This window comes from Vitis riparia, chromosome 18 (assembly GCF_004353265.1).
Source record: "Vitis riparia cultivar Riparia Gloire de Montpellier isolate 1030 chromosome 18, EGFV_Vit.rip_1.0, whole genome shotgun sequence".
NCBI classification, from domain to species: Eukaryota; Viridiplantae; Streptophyta; class Magnoliopsida; order Vitales; family Vitaceae; genus Vitis; species Vitis riparia.
The window spans coordinates 29,193,428-29,212,584 of NC_048448.1; the positions used below are offsets into that span (position 1 = coordinate 29,193,428).

At 34.7% G+C, this 19,157-nt stretch overlaps 1 protein-coding gene across 1 annotated transcript; it reads left to right on the plus strand.

Moving 5' to 3' along the window:
* Positions 1 to 11,981: 11,981 nt before the first annotated feature.
* Positions 11,982 to 14,501, plus strand: LOC117907882 (disease resistance protein RPV1-like). Its single transcript, XM_034821554.1, has 5 exons — positions 11,982 to 12,687; positions 12,819 to 13,127; positions 13,225 to 13,558; positions 13,714 to 13,889; positions 13,975 to 14,501. Exons 1-5 carry the CDS (start codon positions 11,986 to 11,988, stop codon positions 14,407 to 14,409), a joined length of 1,956 nt encoding a protein of 651 aa, XP_034677445.1. The 5' UTR covers positions 11,982 to 11,985; the 3' UTR covers positions 14,410 to 14,501.
* Positions 14,502 to 19,157: the final 4,656 nt, after the last annotated feature.

Here is a 19,157-nt window from a genome sequence, read left to right on the forward strand (position 1 = left end):
TTGTAGTGTAAGAAAGATTGCGGAAACATGTCATTGAGGTGGTTACTACAAATTTATATGAATTTACCATAAATAATCATATATACATGAAAAACCTTGAATCATTTAGGATACTTAGAGTAAATAATTCAAAACCTCATAAAATATAATTAATATGCTATAATGATTCTCATATAGACCAAAAACAATCAAGACTCATGTGGCACAATCGCTTTAACCAAAACCTATATATTAGAAAGGATATATGAATAATCTGGTTTGCCCATGCCAAGAAACAAAGAGGAAGCGTGTTTTGAGAAGCCCACTTGAATATAGGATGCTATTAACTTTGAATATATTCAAAAGCTTTTTGATACAACATATTACAAAAGGAGAATAAGAGATTTACAAGAGAGACTAAACCTGGGATTATATAAGGAAAGAAAAAAAAAACAAGCAAGAGAGAAATGATAAGGACCTCAAGGTGGCTAATCCTTCTCCTTAACATCACTTCACAAGTTAATAATATGTCCATGATGGAGAGCTTATTTTTCCAAAGTTGAGAACCAGTGTGTAGGTAAACTTTTAGTGAAAACATCAACAATTTGGTCCATAGAGGGAACAAAATTGATTTCAAGAGACCTTTGCATAACTTTTTCTAGAACGAAATAGAAATCAATCTCTATATGCTTTGAGCAAGCATGAAGAATTAGATTTGTTGCAAGAGGAGCAGCACTTATGTTATCACATCATGTAATTAGATTTAAATGAATTGAAGTACCAAGTTTTAAAGACAAAAGATTGAATCCATTGTAACTCAATTGTGGTATGCGCCAAGGCACAATATTCAAACTTTAGTGCTTGACCTACATACATGTTATTTCTTCAATGAAATCAAATTGCTACCCATAAATAGACAATAACTAGGAGTAGATAAATGACCATCTAGGTTGGCAACCCAATCCCTTTTTTATCATAGGCTAGAAGAGAAAGGTTATGATCAGGAACTCTATGTATCATGAGAATACCATGGTGAATTGTCCATTTCAAATATATTAAGATTTGCTTAACAATAGTCAAATGCTTTGTACTTAGATCATGCATTTTTGGCATAACTAACTGACTACAAAAGTTAGTTCTAGTTTTGGTGATGGAAATATAATGAAGGGCTCCAACGGTGCTTTGGTTTAAAGTAGAATCACCATAGGGAGCTTTTTTATGGATAGAGCGATTATTACTATATGAAGGAGAGCTAATTGGTCTTACTCCATCCATCTTTGTGTTGTATAAGAGATCTTAGATATATTTTCCTCGTGAGAGATGAATGTTGCCCTCTTGAATGTTATGAGCCACTCCAATACCAAGGAAATAATGAAGGGTACCTAAATCTTGTAACACAACTTTGTTGTTCAAAAACTCCATAAATTGAGTGAGAGTAGCAATTTTATCATCGATTAACAATATATTATCAACATAAATTAGCATGATCATATAGCAATCTGTGGTATGATAAACAAAGAAAGATAATTCTACCTTTGAAGTTGAGAACCCTCATTCAATATTTTTATGAAAATTTTGAAAACAAGTCCATGGAGCTTATGTTAAACCATACGCGACTTTATGTAAATGACAAACATGATGGAGTCTCTCTTGATCAATGAAAACAAGTGTTCTTTTACAAAAACTTGCATATGTAATTGTTCATGTAAAGACACATTACTAACATCTAGTTGCCTTACGTCATCAAACATGTTCAATAGCTAAAGAAGGTATCAAACAAATACTTGTTGGATCCATCACTAGACTAAATGTTTCAAAATAATATATTCCTAGAGTTTGAATGAAGCATTAAGTAACTATATAAGCATTGTAATGATTGATAGAGCCATATGAATTAAATTTGATCTTATAAGTCTTCTTATAATCACCTATATTTTTACTTGTTGGACTGAATACTAAGAAACATATGTTGTTAGTAAATAAAAAAATCATATTCTTTTTGCTTGAAATTGTTTCTCATCCTTAATGGCTGGCTTATAAGAAGATAGTGCAATACGGTTAAGCAAAGGGTGCCTTATGGAAAGGAAGTTCATAGATTTTGAAGTTTATCCTGAGACCTAGTAATCATATGACATGTTGAATGAGGGCTGCAACTAGATATGAACTAGGAGCAATGGACAAGTCTACATACAACTAAATGGTAGGATTGAGGAGACTTAGGTGTTGTTTGGTTTTTTAACTTTTTGTTGAAAACAATTTCCTTTGAGATTTTAGATTGTTTGTTTTTTTTACTTTTTATTAACTTATTACTTATTTATTAAATTTTTGACTTAATAGAAAAAAACCAAAATATTTTACTTATTCTAAATGTTAAAAGTAACCTATTGATTTTTCTTTACTTTTTAATACTTAATAGAAATAAAATATTAAAAAAACAAACAACTTAATACTTTAACACTATTAAATGTTATTTAGTTTTAAGTTTTGTTTAAAATTAAGTAAAAAAAAAAAAACACCACCTTAGTTATGACTATTCTATCTAAACTAGCATGATAAGGAGTTGGCTAAGTACTAGAATTACCATCTTTGAGAAAGACATTGATTAGGATCGGGACCTTTACTTGGCCCATTTGAAACTTTTTTTTGGAAAGAATAATTAATAAAAAATGTTAGTATATGTTGGAGCATCTTCATTAGGATAGTTAAAGTGAGAAAGGTAGTATAAGTAGGAAACAATACCTTAGAGTTAGGGAATCCTTTCCCTTTCTTAACATTAGGAAATTGATGTTCATAGAAAATCACATGTTGAACAATGGACATGTGGCCAAAAGATCATAACACTTATAGCCCTTGTAAGCTTCACTATATTATAAGAAAATGCAAGGCTTTAATTTGTATATTATTGCAATTTGTGTTGGTTGTAAGGTCTAAGATATAGATAACGAGACACTTTTCAATGAGAGCAAGTGAGAGATTTGTTGTATAATTTTTATGCCAACATAGGGGAAGATAAGCAATTAACAAAATAAACTACTATGGCACATGCCTTATAACAAAATTTAAAGGTAACAGAGCTTGTGCTAGAAAATAAAATATTATGGCAAATGCCTAGCTCATACCATGTTTTTCTTAGGAGGGTAACGATGGTGATAGGCTATTCCATGTTGCTCTAAGTAGGCTGCAAAAAGTTTGTATCACCACTCTGGTTTGTTTGGATAGTCTTGATCTTGTTGTTTAAGTGAAGTTCAACATTTGATTTAAAGGTTATGAAGGTTTGTAAGACTTTTGACTTTTATCTTAAGAGACAAGTCCATGTAAATTAAGAATAGTCATCTACAATGTGGACATAATATTTGTGAGCATTTAGTGCTAACACAAGTGATATTCTCTAAGTGTATTAATTCAAGAATAGCAAAATATATAGTATTCCATTGAGAAAATGGCAGTTTGATTTTTTTTTGTAACTGACATGCGAGACAAACACTAGACTGCTTATTCTTCACTTGGAGTCTACATGAAGACAATGTAGATGACATGACCTTTGATGATGGATGACTAATTGGTGATGCCAAGTATCTTAAGAAGTTGATTTTGGGGTTGCTTGAGAAGTGGAAGAAACTTACTTTAGTGATTTGAAGCGACACTGATAGAGGTCATTATGGAGCTTGCCTCTAAGGAGAATTTTCTTAGTCATGTCTTGATCGATCCTATTAAGAAAACAATGGAACTGATGAACTAAAAATGGCATAAGAAAATTGTGAGAACTCAACTTCTTTTTGATATGAGGAATATGAAAAATACTTTGTAGATTGAAAATGAGAGATTTTATAGCAATAAAATACAAATTTGTTTGAGAAATAAGAAGGTAGGCATCATTACCAACTTGTGTTTGCTCTAGTCAATTTGTACTCAGATTTGATAGACTAGATATTCAAATCTACTTATGATTAGGTTGTTGGGAAGTTAAAGGGAGAGATCTAGAGTATTCACCTACTAAGTTTAAAATATTCCTCCACAATAATAACCACTACTCAACAATAATAACAACCTAACAAGAGTGAACAATAATAATCCAAGAACATTCAACCAAAAAGGGACACTAAATATTATGTGGAAAAACTCTCCAAATGGAGGTAAAAAACCATAGAGAAAATTTCTTGCACTTCAATAAAATGAGGACACAAATAATCAAGTCCTCAATAGTTTCTTCACTTTAAAAACTTATATAAATATATCTCAATATTTAAGGTGGGAATCCATTACCCCATAAAACAATGAAAGAAAAAAAAGATTAGGAAGAAATCATACCATAGAGACTTTTTTAAAAGGTTTAAAAGAACCTATAACTTCACCCTTGAGCCCTAGAACAATGCCCATAAATTAACTCTAATTTTTTTCCCCAATAATTTTTTCCCCAATATACCAAAGTCCTAATGCTATTTATATATATAGGCTTAAAAAATACCTAAATATAAAATAGCCTAATATATGGGCATAGGAAACTTTCATGGGTTGGACAAACTTAGCCTAACAATCTCCCCCTCCAACACTTGAGGGAAGAATGCTAATATAAAACTCCATCACATGGAGTTCAAATCTGTTGTCCCAATGCACAACTGAAGCTTTTGCTTAGGAACAACCTTTATCAACATGTTGGAGACATTCTTGTTTGTGTGAATCTTCTTCAACTTGGATGCATTTTCTTTAATTGTATCTCTCAACCACTTGAACACCCTTTTTTTTTCAATGATTTTCTTCCTTTAAGAAGTTGTACCAACTCATTGGTTTCAATTTTTTGTAAGGAATCTATTGTATCTTGCATAGCTCTCAACTAATTTCTACTATTTTCATGAGACTTAGCTTTCTAAAAACTCTATGGCTCCCCCACATCAATTACTAACATGTACTCAGAGAAGGGATATCTAGTAGAGGGACCATGTTCTCTAGTAGACTTCCTAGCTTAGGGTACCAAATCCTCTTAATGAAGTGATTGCTCTCCTTGCTCCTCATTCTCAATTGACTCTTGTGTAGGTATGTCACTTGCATTATCATCTCTTGATAGCTCATCAATTTCCTTCTCTTCATTTTTGGGCTGCTCTAATGATGGAAGAATAGGTACCAACTCGATCAATAAAGTCATTACTTGTACCTTTGGATTGATTTGCTTTGTCAAAATCTCTCAAGGTTTGATCATCTTGGAAGACCACATCTCTACTTCTCATCAATTTCTTCTTGGTTGGATCCCATAATCTGAATCCAAACTTTTCATCACCATACCCAACAAAGACATGTGTAACCACCTTATCATCAAGTTTGGATCTCTGTTCTTTGGGAACATGCACAAAAGTTTTACACCGAAAAACCTTTAAGTGGGAATAGGAAACATAATTTTTTGTCTATGTTTTCTCTGGAATCTCAAAGTTCAATAGACTTGATAGAGATCTGTTTATCAAATAGTAGGCAATTTGAGCAACTTCACATCAAAACAACTTAGACAACTTTGCAGTCTTCAACATACACCTAACCCTCTCAATGATGGTGTGATTCATCCTTTCAGTCACACTCTCATGCCTTATATCATTCTTAGTGTAGTTGTTTCAAACCCCCTTGAGGTGTGCTCACCTCCATTATCTGATCCAAGACACTTCAATTTCTTTCCAGTCTCTCTCTCAACCATGGCATGAAACTGTAGAAAATACTAAAACACTTGATCCTTTGAACTGAGCAAATAAATCCATACCTTCCTAGTATCATCATCAGTAAAGGTGACAAAGTATCTGTTTCCTCTAAGAGTTTCCACATCCATGGGGGCCACAAATATCAGAGTCTACCAACTCCAACTTCTTAAACTTCTTCTTAGATTTGCTACTAAATGAAACCCTATGTTGTTTTCCCACCAAATAATGATCACAAGAAGATATAGATTCATTTTTGGCTAAGGGAATTAAGAACTTCCTTGCTAAAACTTGCAATCCTTTCTCACTCGTATGCCCCAACCTTATATGCCATAACTTTAAGGAAGTACCCTCTATAGCATATAACTCATCATTACAAACTTTCCCTTGGGTCTTGTATAAAGTGCAACATTCTTTTCCTTTTGAAAAAGCCAATGAGCCCTTAATGAGCATCTGTTTGCCTTTGCTAAAGTGGCTTTCATAACCTTGCTTATCAAAGACAAAACTTGACATCAAATTAAGGCATAAATTTGTAGCATGCCTTACATCTTTCAATGTCAACTTACACCCTATATTGGTTTCAAAGCAAACATCACCCATCCCGCTAATCTTGGAGTGACTAGAGTTTCTCATCTTGATTGTGCCAAACTCTCCAACTCTATAATAAAAAAACAACTCCAAGTGAGGAGTAACATGGTAAGAGGTTGTGGGGTCTAAAATCCACTCAACTCCTTGCTCATCTACATGCAAACACTCATTTAAGAGCACTAAAACTTCATCACTGTTGAATATAGAGGTTGTGATATCCTTGTCATTTTTTTTTTCCTAATTCTACTTATTTTGTTCCCTTTTCCAAATTTGAAAATTTCTTTTCATGTGTTTTTTTTTCCACAATGGAAGCATTTGATTTTATCTCTCGCCTGGAACCTTCCCTCGAACTTGTTATGACCTTTTTATTCTCTATTCCTATTTCTTCTTCTACTTTCTGTGATGAGGGCTTGTACATTTTTTATGTTATAAGCCTTCCTTCTTGTCTCTTCATTGAAAACATTTCCCTTCACAAGCTCCATAGACGATACACCATTTGGAACAAAGTTACTAAAAGTCACAACAAAAGTTCCCTAACTGTTTGGTAGTGAACATAACAACAAAGAGGCTTGCATCTTATCATCCATAACCATTTTCATAGTAGTCAACTGATTTACAATACTTTGAAAAGCATTCAAGTGATCTTTCATTAGTGTTTCTTCCTTTAACTTCATATTCACTAACTTCTTTAACAAGAAAATTTTATTCCTAACAATTTTTTGTTCAAACACTTATTTCAATTTCTTCAAGAGATTATAGTCATTTGTTTCATTTGCTACATGATGGTGTGAGAATGTATCAATCCATTACCTAATGTAGGCAATTGTCTTTTTGTTCATCTTATTCCATTCCAAATCAAAAATATCTTTGAGTCTAGCTTCTTCATCCTCAAGAGTATCTGACAAATCTTTGATGGTGAGAAAATCTTCCATCGTGGACTTCCACATAGCCTAATTTGAATTGTTAAGTTTTACCATGGAGGCTGAGTTCCCTTTTATTTCCATCATTTTCAAGAATAAGAGTTCCCACAACCAAACTCTGATACCACTTGCTGGAAAGTTAAAGGGAAAGATCTAGAGTATTCACTTGCTAAGGTTAAAAGATTCCTCCACAATAATAACCACCATTCAACGATAATAACAACCTAACAAGAATGAACAATAATAATCCAAGAACATTTAACCAAAAAGGGATACCAAATATAACATGGAAAAACCCTTCAAATGGAAGCAAAAATCCATGGCGAAAATTTCTTCCACTTCAATAAAATAGGGATACAAATAGTCAAGTCCTCACTAGTTTCTACACTTTGAAAACTTATATATATATATATCAATCATTAAGGTGAGAATCCATCACCCCAGAAAACAGTGAATAGAAAGAGAGCAACAAGAAATCACACCACAAGGACTTCCCCAAAAGGTTGATGAAAGAACCTATAACTTCACCCTTGAGCCCTAGAACAATGCCCAAACAACAACCCTAATTTTCTTTCCTTTTCTGAATCATCCTTTCTCCCATCATGCCAAAGTCTTAATGTTATTTATATATATAGGCTTAGAAAATACCCAAATATGAAATAACCTAATATATGGGCTTAGGAAACTTTCATGGGCTAGACAAACTTAGCCCATCATAGGTTGCCCCTATATTTGCTTACAAAAGTTTAGATCATTGACAATAGAAGGTGATGTGATCATGGTTGACAGCCAGTTTTGATTATTGTGAGCCTGGAAATTATGATAAGATCTATAGTAACAAAATGATGTTGCATGGCCAAACTAAGCGCATATGGAATTGTAAATGACTCCCTTTAGATCTTCTTCTAACATGTCCTCGTCTGGCCTTCTACCTTTGTTAGACATGAACAACTAGTTTGGATTAGACAGAAGAATTATTGTTGTCATTAATTTGAGTTGCTCTACTATTATTTATTCCGTTTAACCCATGTATTTCCCTGAATGATGGTTTAAACAACCTGCTGGTAATGGAAACTACAGAGGGATCATATTTGGGTCCTAAGCCTCTAAGAGTAGTTAACATCAAATCATAATGAGTGTTGAAGGATTGCTCTGTAAACCAAGAAGATCAGCAAGAGTTTTTATCTTTAAAAGATGATCACTCATAGACATACTACCATTTTTTGTTTGTAAATACTTGCATGTGTGGAACACATTCTTTGAAAAGCACTCCAAAGAGCATGAGGTGCAGAATATCAAACCACTTGTGCCATAGCATTGTGTAAGTGTGGAGAGGATCCAGTTGAGAAGGAACTTAATTTTCTTCCCTCTTCCATGTTAAATATTCAACATTAACATCTTCTTCAGTGCTGAAGAACCTTCTCCTATCTATGTTGATAGTCTAAAGAGAACTCAATTTTGTGCTATGAATGAAATGGTCCAAATTATAGCTATGAATAATTGGTAGAAGCTGACCTTTCCAGAAAAAGAAATTGTGTTTCTCGAGATTGATAGCGAAGGATGGCGAGGGAATTGAGATGGATGCCAAGCCATATGCAGAAGAAGTATTTTGATCCATGACTTTTTTCAATTGCTATTGACTCTATATATGTTAAAGAGGTTTGATAATATGACATATTACAAAGAGGAGAATAAGGGATTACAAGAGAGATTGAAGGATGAGAATCGGAGATTACAAGGAGAGATTATATAGGAGAATATAATATGACAGTTTACAAGGAGAAAAATAAGGGATAGAGAAAGCAAGGGAGAAATTATAAGGAAATGACATGTGCATCTTCTAGTAAGAAATTAGAAACTATATTAATATTACTATGTAATATGTGCAAAACCTTGTAGAAATGCCTAAACTATTTCAAAAAGAAATTTAGCATGAAAGATTTGGGAAAAATAAGTTTTTTCCTCAACATATAAATTAATCATTTTCCAAATCGAATTTTGATACATTGACTAATATAAATAAACAAAATTCTGAATTGCTTTTAAATGGAGAAAACAAAGTTACTAAAATCACAAATGATTATTTGATCATTTAAAGTAAAAAAAAAAAAAGACCTATCTCATTTAGATAAAAGATGATGGAGATACAATTAACATGATTATTTATCTTATAAATTATACATGATCAGACATTGTATTTTCTATACATTTATTAGCAACATATGATTTTAGTCCAACAAAAACTCATTGAAATGATGCCAATCATATGTGGACATACATTCATGGAACAATTAATATAGGTATATTTTATATAACAAAATAAACATCACAATTGTTTGGTATTATATTCTAAACCCAGTAAAGCTTGATGCATGTTTGGTATTATATTCTAAACCCAATAAAGCTTGATGCATGTTAAATATGATGTATGTTTGCTTGTGATGATATTGAAGTGTTATCATTTATATGCATGACACTTGAAATCATGTAGAGAGAGAATTCATGAAACAAGGTGTCAAATTGAGATTTATAACCCAAAATATTTGAGAATCATGTAAATTATGTTAATTAAAAAGTAATACAATAGTATTCTTCAAAGACAATACTACATGTATTGAACTAATTAAATGGAGTTACCAAAGTAGGTTATATTAAAGGCAATAGAATAAGACATAATTTTATGAAAATTCTTTATGATTAAGAACTTTAAAAGTGTGGTGAGGTAAATATTTAACAAATATTATTTAAGTAATAATCTAACATATTTATATTCATAAATACATAACTAGTTATGATATTTAAAAAGCTAATAAATGAGATTTAAGTGTGTCAACTCAAAGATATTCATGATAAACCACATGAGAAACTAAACTCATGAACTTGAGTTGAACATGCTTATGAACAAAATGTTTGAGTAAAGAATGCTAGTGTACTATATTAATAAATTTTTTTGTTCATTAAGAATTTCTCTTATTAGATGTTCAAAAAACAAAAAAAGGAAAAAAAAAAAAAGAACATATTTTAATGAGATAGTATTCAAGAACTATTCAGTGTTTGTGAGAATATTTTACCCTTTTTCCTTATTTAATGAGATAATCTTTAAAGTCGGTCAAGGAGAATACTTTTTCCTTTTTCCTTTTTTCCTTTTTCTTCCTTTAAGCTTTAATATGGCATCCTAGACGGACATGGTAGGTGAAATGCATAAATATATTATTAATGATTAATAATGTAACCTATTAGCTTTAACTTTTCCTTGGGCACTTATAAATTGGATCATGGGAATTATGAATGAAAAACATCTTTGGAAAAGAATTCTATACTTCTTGTTACATTGTCTTACTCCAAAAGAATTATTATATAATAGTAACTTCGTTATAATAATATAGTAAGCATTTTCAGAAGTAACTCTGAAAATAATGATGTATATATAGGAATGAGAATGATTTATTTATTTATTTTTATCTATTTCTTTTTCTATTTCTAATAAGTAATCTAGGCATGGTAATAAATATGAAATGGAATAGATTTCTCCTTCTCATGAATGCTTTATTTTGGGTTTTTAAACATATTCTTGTAGATTGCATCAAACACGTTCTTGCAAAACAGCATAAAAAATTCTAGTAAAGTAATCATATTTAAAGCATTTTGATTTTATTATATATATATATATATATATATATATATATATATATATATATATATATTAAGACATTGATTATTTAACTAGAACAAAAGCTTTAAAAGATGTTAACGATTAAGAAAATCATGTAATGTAAACCCATGAGGAATCATGTAAAACATTTTAATTATATCTCTCTATATATAGACATTAGATGATTTAAATAACAAAAGTTTTAAAAGATGTTAATGATTAAGAAAATCATTTAATCTAAACCCATGGCAGTGAACTGGTTTCCGACACCGTTATTTTATCAAGAGGAAATTAATTATCTACTGACCTAAGCAACCCTATAAATATTAATGATTATTGCCAGACATCTAATTAGTTCTAAGACTCCTAATGCTACTTTATAATATTGACCAAGGGAATTTGAGGTTTACCTACTTGAGAACTTCTCTCCTTTTACATTGGAAATTAATTGATGAAACTATGACAAGAAAAAATAGAAATGATAGGTTGAAAAGCTGGGACAACAATATAGTTTCTTGTTACATTGAAGTAGTCGTTTGCAATATATACTAATGATTTGGTAGCTTCATCATAAAAAAACATTAAGCATGTTTTATAATCTAAGAGACATCTTATATATTATCATTTCACATCAATATTTAATTGTCATTTAGGATAGGTATAATGAAATTCAATGTATTTAAATATCTCATTTACCATAGTTTTATTTCTATCAACAAGACTCATCCATCACAGATGAACTACATGATCATTTATCATTTATAGCTCCTTCCCAGTTGTCACAATTTTGTATTTTATAATTCCCAGATATGAGTCACAGATGATCGAGGAAATTACCAGAGATGTGTTAAATGAAATGATAGGTAAACACTGTAATGAGGATGGCCTGGTTGGTAAAAAGCCCCGTTTGGAAGCTTTAAAGGAGTTGATTACTAAACCAAAAGATGTTCTCATGGTTGGGATCTGTGGACTCAGTGGAACAGGAAAGACAACTTTCACCCGAGCTTTGTATGATGAAATTTCTTGTGAATTTGAGGGTGCTAGTTTTCTTGCAAACATTGGAGAGGTATTCAAAAAGGATGATCTATATTGTTTACAGGAACGACTTTTTTGTGATATTTCATTAGGAGAAAATCAAGAAATTAGGCCGTTTCACAGAAGGAACAATTTGATGAAGGATAAAATTCGTTGTAAAAAAGTTCTTATTATTCTTGATGATGTGAATAATGTGAAACAATTGGAAATCTTAGCAGGAGAACATGGCTGGTTTGGTAAAGGAAGTAGAATTATTATCACAACTAAGAAAAAACATCTACTACAGCATAAAGTGGATGAATTTTATCAGATTGAGGAATTAGGCACCCTTGAAGCTCTAGAAATCTTTAGTCACCATGCCAATACTAAAGGAGAATCCTTGTGTAAGTTTTCTCACCTATCAACGCAAGTAATAAAGTATTGTGGTTTCCATCCTTTGGCTCTTAAAGTTGTGGGTACTTTTCTACGTGGCAAGAGCTACTTGCAGTGGCAAGTTCAGTTGGAAAATTTGGCTAGAGAGTCTGCTAGAGAAAATTTGGGTATTAGAGCAAGTTATAATGGATTAAATCTTCGAGAGAAGGATATATTCCTTGATGTTGCATGTTTCTTCAAAGGGGAGCACAAAGATTTTGTTGCAAAAATGCTGAATGAACATGATTTCTCTGCTGAAAAAGGAATAGAAGTTCTAACTGATAGGTGCCTCGTAACAGTTTCAGAAAGAAAGTTATGGGTGCAGAGTATAATACAAGAATTGGGCTGGCAAATTGTTCGGGAAGCAGGCAAACCTTGCCGCTTTTTGGATCATATGAATATCCAACGCCTATTGAGAACAAAAAAGGTATTTTTTCATATATATATATATATATATATATATATGTATGTAGTCTTAGATGTTTATATGGTTTAATTATTTACTGATACATATACACATAAAATTTTTGTTTTACTTATTGTGGCTCTTTCTTGTAGGGGATACGTGAAGTTGAAGGCATATCCCTAGACCTATCCAAATCAAAGGATATAGATTTTTCTACAGAAGCCTTTGAAAAGATGACTGAACTTAAATTGCTAAAAGTCTTCTTGGGTTCTGATTGCATAGATGGAAAGGAGAATTATAAAGTGAATCTTTCTACGGACTTTGGACTTCGTTGTTCTGTGTTAAGGTACCTCCATTGGCATGGATACCAACTAGAATCTTATCCTCCAAATTTTGAGGTAGTGGAGCTTCTTGAACTCAACATGCCATATAGCTGCCTAAAACAAATTACCGGGAATGAGGTATGATTGCTATGGTTTTTTTTATACATGTGCTTGTTTCTAAGATGAGTGATGATGTAAATAAAAGCTAATTTACTCGATAAAAATTCTCCTTCAGATTCATTTTCCAAAGTTGACTACCCTCAATCTTAGTCACTCCCAACACTTGGAAAATATCCCAAACTTCTCGAGGATGCCAAATTTGGAGAGACTGGTTCTTGAAGATTGTAGAAGTTTGGTTAAGGTTGACCCATCTATTGGAAATCTGAACAAGGTTTCTTTGATGAATTTGAAAGACTGCAAAAGGCTTAATAGTCTTCCAAAGAGCATTTGTAAATTCAAATTTCTTGAAACTCTTATTCTCGCGGGTTGTTCGAGACTTGAGAAATTGCTAGGTGACTGGGAGGAACGGCAAAGTTCAGTAAACCTGATGGCAAGTCGAACTTATAGAAGTGAGTATAAGATACTGTTATTTTGTTTGTTTTCGCACACTATTAGGTCTAAGCAAATGGCATCTATGTGATAGGGCAGTCCCCAGTCATTTTTTTATGCTTACTGTCATTGCAAAAGTTAAATCTAACTGGAAATGACTTTATTATCATACCAGGAGTCATCATTCTACCTCCGACGCTAAGAATTCTTCACTTGGGGCATTGCAAGAGGTTTCAAGAAATTCTAAAGCTTCCTTCAAGTATCCAAGAAGTAGATGCATACAACTGCATTTCTATGGGAACTTTATCGTGGAACACCAGACTAGGAGCATCGATTTTACAGAGGATCAAGGTTTCTCTCTCCCATGTTAAACTTTGTTATTTTCAAGGCAGATCTTTGCTCTCTTTTTCATGATAAACTTTAATTTTGATGGCAGATTAATCCGGAATCTGCATTTTCTATTGTTCTTCCTGGGAATACAATTCCAGACGGTTGGAACCCCCATAAGGTGACGGGATCTTCAGTGACTATGAAGCTGAAAAATCCTGATCGGGACAACGATGACTTCTTGGGATTTGCTGTGTGCCTTGTTTTTGCACCACAGGCTGAAAGGCCTCAGCTAAATCCTGAAATATTGTGTGAATTGAAGAATTTCACATTTTTCTACTGTTGTGGCGAGGACAGTGTAGATGAATTTCCAGAGTCAGATCAAGAATGGGGAAACAACAGTACAGATCACGTATGGTTGGCATACCGACCACATGCTCGAGCTGATAGATGTCATCCTAAAGAACGGAATCATATTAAGGCTTCATTTGAAGTCTTTGACTCTGTGGTGAAAAAGTGTGCTATTCGCCTTATATACAAGTAGTGTTTGGGTAAGAAACCCAGTGAAAATGGAATTTGTGGCTCATACTCCGTTGATAACTCCATTATTCATGATATTTCTTCCAGCTTCCAAAACTTTTGGATTGTTTGATTTGAATGTTCCAAAATATCCATACAAACTCCTTTCAAAGAAAGTCTGTTTATCTGTGGATGTCACCTTTGTTTCTCTCCACCAATTTATAAGGACTGATTCATCTGAAATTGAGCAATTATCACTGACCTGAGGATTTAAGTCATCATCTCCACTGCCGGAACCAGTTATCGCCTGTCTGAAAACCACCCTTTTTACTAATCAGGGTGCTGCCTCCCTCACTCCCATAGCCAGAATCCACAAATTAGCACTGGACTTTCTCCACCACCTGTAGCTGGCCAGTTTTCTCCTTAATTTTCAAGATCAATTGATGGTCACATAAAGGGGGCTATGTTCCTATTTGCAGATATCTTGCCTGCATTCGTTGGAGAGGAAAAAAGAGTGGGATTGTGGGTGAGGCAGTATAAGGGCTTATGGCTTTGGCGTGGGGGGATCTTCAGTGTGAGAGTGAATTGTGGGCTGTTCTGATGAGCTTTATCTTTTGATGTGTTTAATGTCATTAAGATAAGGCCTTGTTTCGTTGTTTCTATATATCTTTACCTCCAACTTTGTACATTCTCCTTTGAATCTTTTTCATACCTAGAAAATGCTTCTCCGAAACTTCCCATCTGCTTTTGGACGTCGGATGGATCTACGTGATAAAAAATTGGCATTCAAGCACCATCCGGAACTAGCATAGTTTTCTGAGAATACGACTATAGAAAACCTTGATTCCTCGATAGCTTTCAAGATTTCTGGACCAATCTCTTCTCCTCTCTTAAGTGTATCATCTCTGAAAGTTTTGATGCCTTTGTGAACTAAAGTGGTATAAAGGTGATCAGTAAAGATGAAACGGGTATCTTTGCCTCTAAAGCTCAGGAAAACATCGTACCTCCATAGACAGACAGAAGTTGACGAGGAACAGAAAGCTTTTTGGGCACTAGTGTAAGCCATTGATGAAGTGCATGAACAAGAGTTTGGAGATTTCTCTACATATCATGAATGATTGACCACTATTAAGCTCTTTCCTGGAAAAAAAATTTGGGTATCAGAAACAAGGGTGAAGTGTCCTTTGCAATATAAGGTCAACGACTCCAATAATATTTTAACAATATAAAGAAATTTTAATTGTAGCCTTATTTCCGAGTCCTTGACTCCAATCCACCAAGGATTCTTAAATCCTATCTGAAATCATTTTTTTGGAGAACAAATTTTTTATTAGGATTTGTTTCAAAGTAATTTCAAAACAATTTGAGTCCATTGTTACATTTTGTTAAATAAAATTACTGCAGAAAACTACACAGTTGATCGCTTTCAGCCTTGGATTTTACCAGTCTATGCACAATATTCCAATTAACTGAAGATGCAGCAATCATCAGATCAGGCAAAGACTCAATATTTATCAATTAAGCCATGTAAATTCTTGTTAATAGAGGCAAGTTAGTTTTCCTATTTTGAGTAGATTTCCAATTTTAGTCAAAATCTTCCGATTTGTACTCACACTCCATTTGATTTGGATTGTAACATGTGTTTAGCCTCATAGAGAGAGAGCGTCCCACATCAAGAATCAGCAATCAAACTTAAGATAGGAAGAACACTTTAAATTCAGAAATCTTCTTTGGAATGTGACAAGAGGTTGGTATATATCTATGATTTGATGATAAAAGTATGGTTATTGATGTCGGAATAAACCATTTCAAAGTGTTACTCATTTTGCATATTCATGGGATATGGATATAAATTTTATGAATTCTATATGTTATTTTGAGATGGCCACGTGTCATCTTTGGAGAGGCCATCAGACATTGCACATCTTGCCTGTTAGGAGAGATGATGGTTGTGCTGAAGATGGAATGAGCGGATGACACGTGTTATGGAATATTCCGAGGGAGAGCGTAGGCTGTTATAGAGAGAGGAGGTCGTTAGAGGGAGGGGATTTTTTTTTGGGTTGCTGGTTCCAGAGAGGAGCGTAGGTAGCTTGAGAAGCAAGAAAGGTGGTTTGAGAGCGTGTTGGGTTGCTTGGTGACTTTTGTTGCTGGTTACAGAGAGAGGAGGCTGTTAGAGAGGATGAGAGGAGCGTAGGTAGCTTGAGGGGCAAGGGAGGTTTTTTGTTACAGAGAGGAGGAGCCTAAGAGTTGCTGGGAGAAAGGGAAAATCAGCAGGGTTGCTTGAGAGGCAAGACAAACTGAGCTGAGAACATAGAGGGGAAGGAATATAGCTTTGAAGGAGGAAAAAACCAGAGGGATAGAGAGAGCGGCAGGTTAGATAACGAGAGAATGAGTGAGGAAAGCTTGAGAGAAAGTTAGGAGGAAAAGGAAAGAGTGGAGAGTAAGCTGGAGATTTTTGAAGGACGGAGGCAGCGGGAGGGGTATTTTCTTTTGGAGAGGAGAAGAAAATGAGCTTGAAAGGAGAATAGCACAGGTATGGTTTCTATCAGCTGGATCCCTTTGTTTTCATACCATTTTGTTATGTTTTCTGGGAATAATAAGATTTTTATTTTGATGACTGGATGTGAGCGTTGGGGACTTTTGTATGTTTTTGTGGAATTTGAGCTTGCTTGCCCTCACTTTATGCTTGATTTCTAACCTGTTTTCTGGGCTCTATTTTTGGCATTCACGTCTTGATTTTTCCTTGAAACCCATTTGAGATCCATTTTGGCCCACCCCTACATCTAAGCTCATTGATTAAAACATGAGGCTTGTATGGATTCATTTTTGAATCTTTTGTGCCCATACCCTTCACACCCACTGCAGCAGCTCGTTTCATTACCGTGCCCATATCACCATTTTTGAATGCCCACTCACCCATTCCTCTCACCATCCTATAAATCTTCATCCTCCAACATTCATTCCCCACTCATCATTTTCTATCATCCCCGTCGTGCATGAACCCCTTTGTACATATCTCCCCATCACAACCATCCACTTATACCCTACCCTCTACCTAATTTCCCTGTCACCTTTCCCATTCCTTCATCTGCATGGCACGCATGACATTTTCCAGCATGGACAGAAATGAGTGGTGGCGCTGCGACTGGTGTGTTTGGTGCAACCCAATCTTCTTCCCCGTCGGCGCTTCTTCATCACCGGCTTTTGGAAGTTCAGTACCTGCTTTGGAGCTACTTCAACTCTTGCTTTTGGTAGTTCGTCATCATCATTTGGTGGATCTTTTGTGTTCGGACGATAGCCTGGTTTTGGAAGAGGGTCACAACCAGGTAGCTGAAGCGGAACTGTAAGATATGATCAATGAAGTTGATGCTGATCAACATGTAATGACAAATCAACTGCTAGAGACACAATGAAGAATGCCGGGGTTTCTACTGTACCAGGAAGTGATAGATCATTAAAAAGCACGGAAAAAGGTATCAAGCTTGGCAATGAGATTGGCTGTCCTGTGATGATCAAGGCAACAGCTGGTGATGGAGGACGTGGAATGCGCCTTACTAAAGAACCCAACGATTTTGTGAAATTGTTACAGCAAACAAAAAGTGGAAGCATGCACTTCTACGGAATACCATGGACAAAGAATTGAATGGGTTAAACAAACGCCTGGAGCCAAGGTGCTATTCAAGTTACGTATGCAGGAACATCGAGTGTGATGATGATGAAATGTTGACGGTGAAAAGAAAGAAGGGCATGTACACGAGTTCCTTGAGATTTGGTCTGGTAAAACATTGGCATTTGGAATCCTTTCTCCACCCGGCAATGACTTTGGTTTCAACAGCTCAAAGGACGCCCCTGCAGCCGCTATGCAGGAGTTCACTCGATCTGGTGGTGCTAGGCCTTTTGGAGCACCGCTATTGGTTGCTGGTGAGGACTTTTGGTCCCTCTGGATTGACAGCTGAAGTCAGGTCCGATGAGACGCGTCACCAGTCGTCCCCAGAGGCTTCGCTTGGAAATAGATTCAACTTTAAACATGGAAAGCGCCGCTGTGAATGACCTCAAGTGGGGAATTTGCCGCCAGATGATTGAACTGCTTTCTGTCCATGCTCCTTCTCCTGATGTGAAACTGAAGTTGCTCAAGGAAATTGCTGAAGAGCACGGGCTAGATTGGGATCCAGCTGCCTCTAAAACTGAGTTTTTCAAGCCACATGGAGACTTGCCGAATGGCCCAACACAGTTTGTCAGTGGATCTAATTTGCCTCTTCCCAAGGAGAAACATGACTAATCATTGCACTCTTGACAGTGAACAAACACCTAAGGAAGAAGATTCTAATTCTGATGCCAGATTCGACCAATTAGATTTTCCTGAAGCTCCTAAAACCTTACAGCCAAGAATGGTGCCACTCCTACATCGAGGGATGTTTCCAGTCCAACAAATAATGCTAGCAGCCGAGTAGCAAGCATTCAGCTTAGTGTTGCTCATTCAGTCGCATCTGCTTCTTCGATTAGTCCAAACTACCCAAAGCTTTCTACCATGGAGCGCAAGACAGCTGTTTTGTCTCTGAATTCTAGACCTACCGTAGAAAAGAGACCTTCCTTTTCTCAAACCCTGAACCGTCATGATTTTTTTTTTTAAAATTTGATGAAGAGGAAAACCTTTGTGAACACTTCTGCTGTGCTCCCAGATTCAGGCCCTGCGATTTCATCTTCCAACATAGAGAGTGAAGTATCCAGTGCTCCTGTGAAATCTCATGCCATTGAGAATGGTGGCCAGGTAGC

Coding starts and splice junctions, on each gene's coding strand:
- LOC117907882 (XM_034821554.1), top strand. CDS start 11,986: ATGAAGGATAAAATTCGTTGTAAAAAAGTTCTTATTATTCTTGATGAT. Junction 12,688..12,818: donor GCCTATTGAGAACAAAAAAG/GTATTTTTTCAT, acceptor TCTTTCTTGTAG/GGGATACGTGAAGTTGAAGG. Junction 13,559..13,713: donor GGCAAGTCGAACTTATAGAA/GTGAGTATAAGA, acceptor TTATCATACCAG/GAGTCATCATTCTACCTCCG.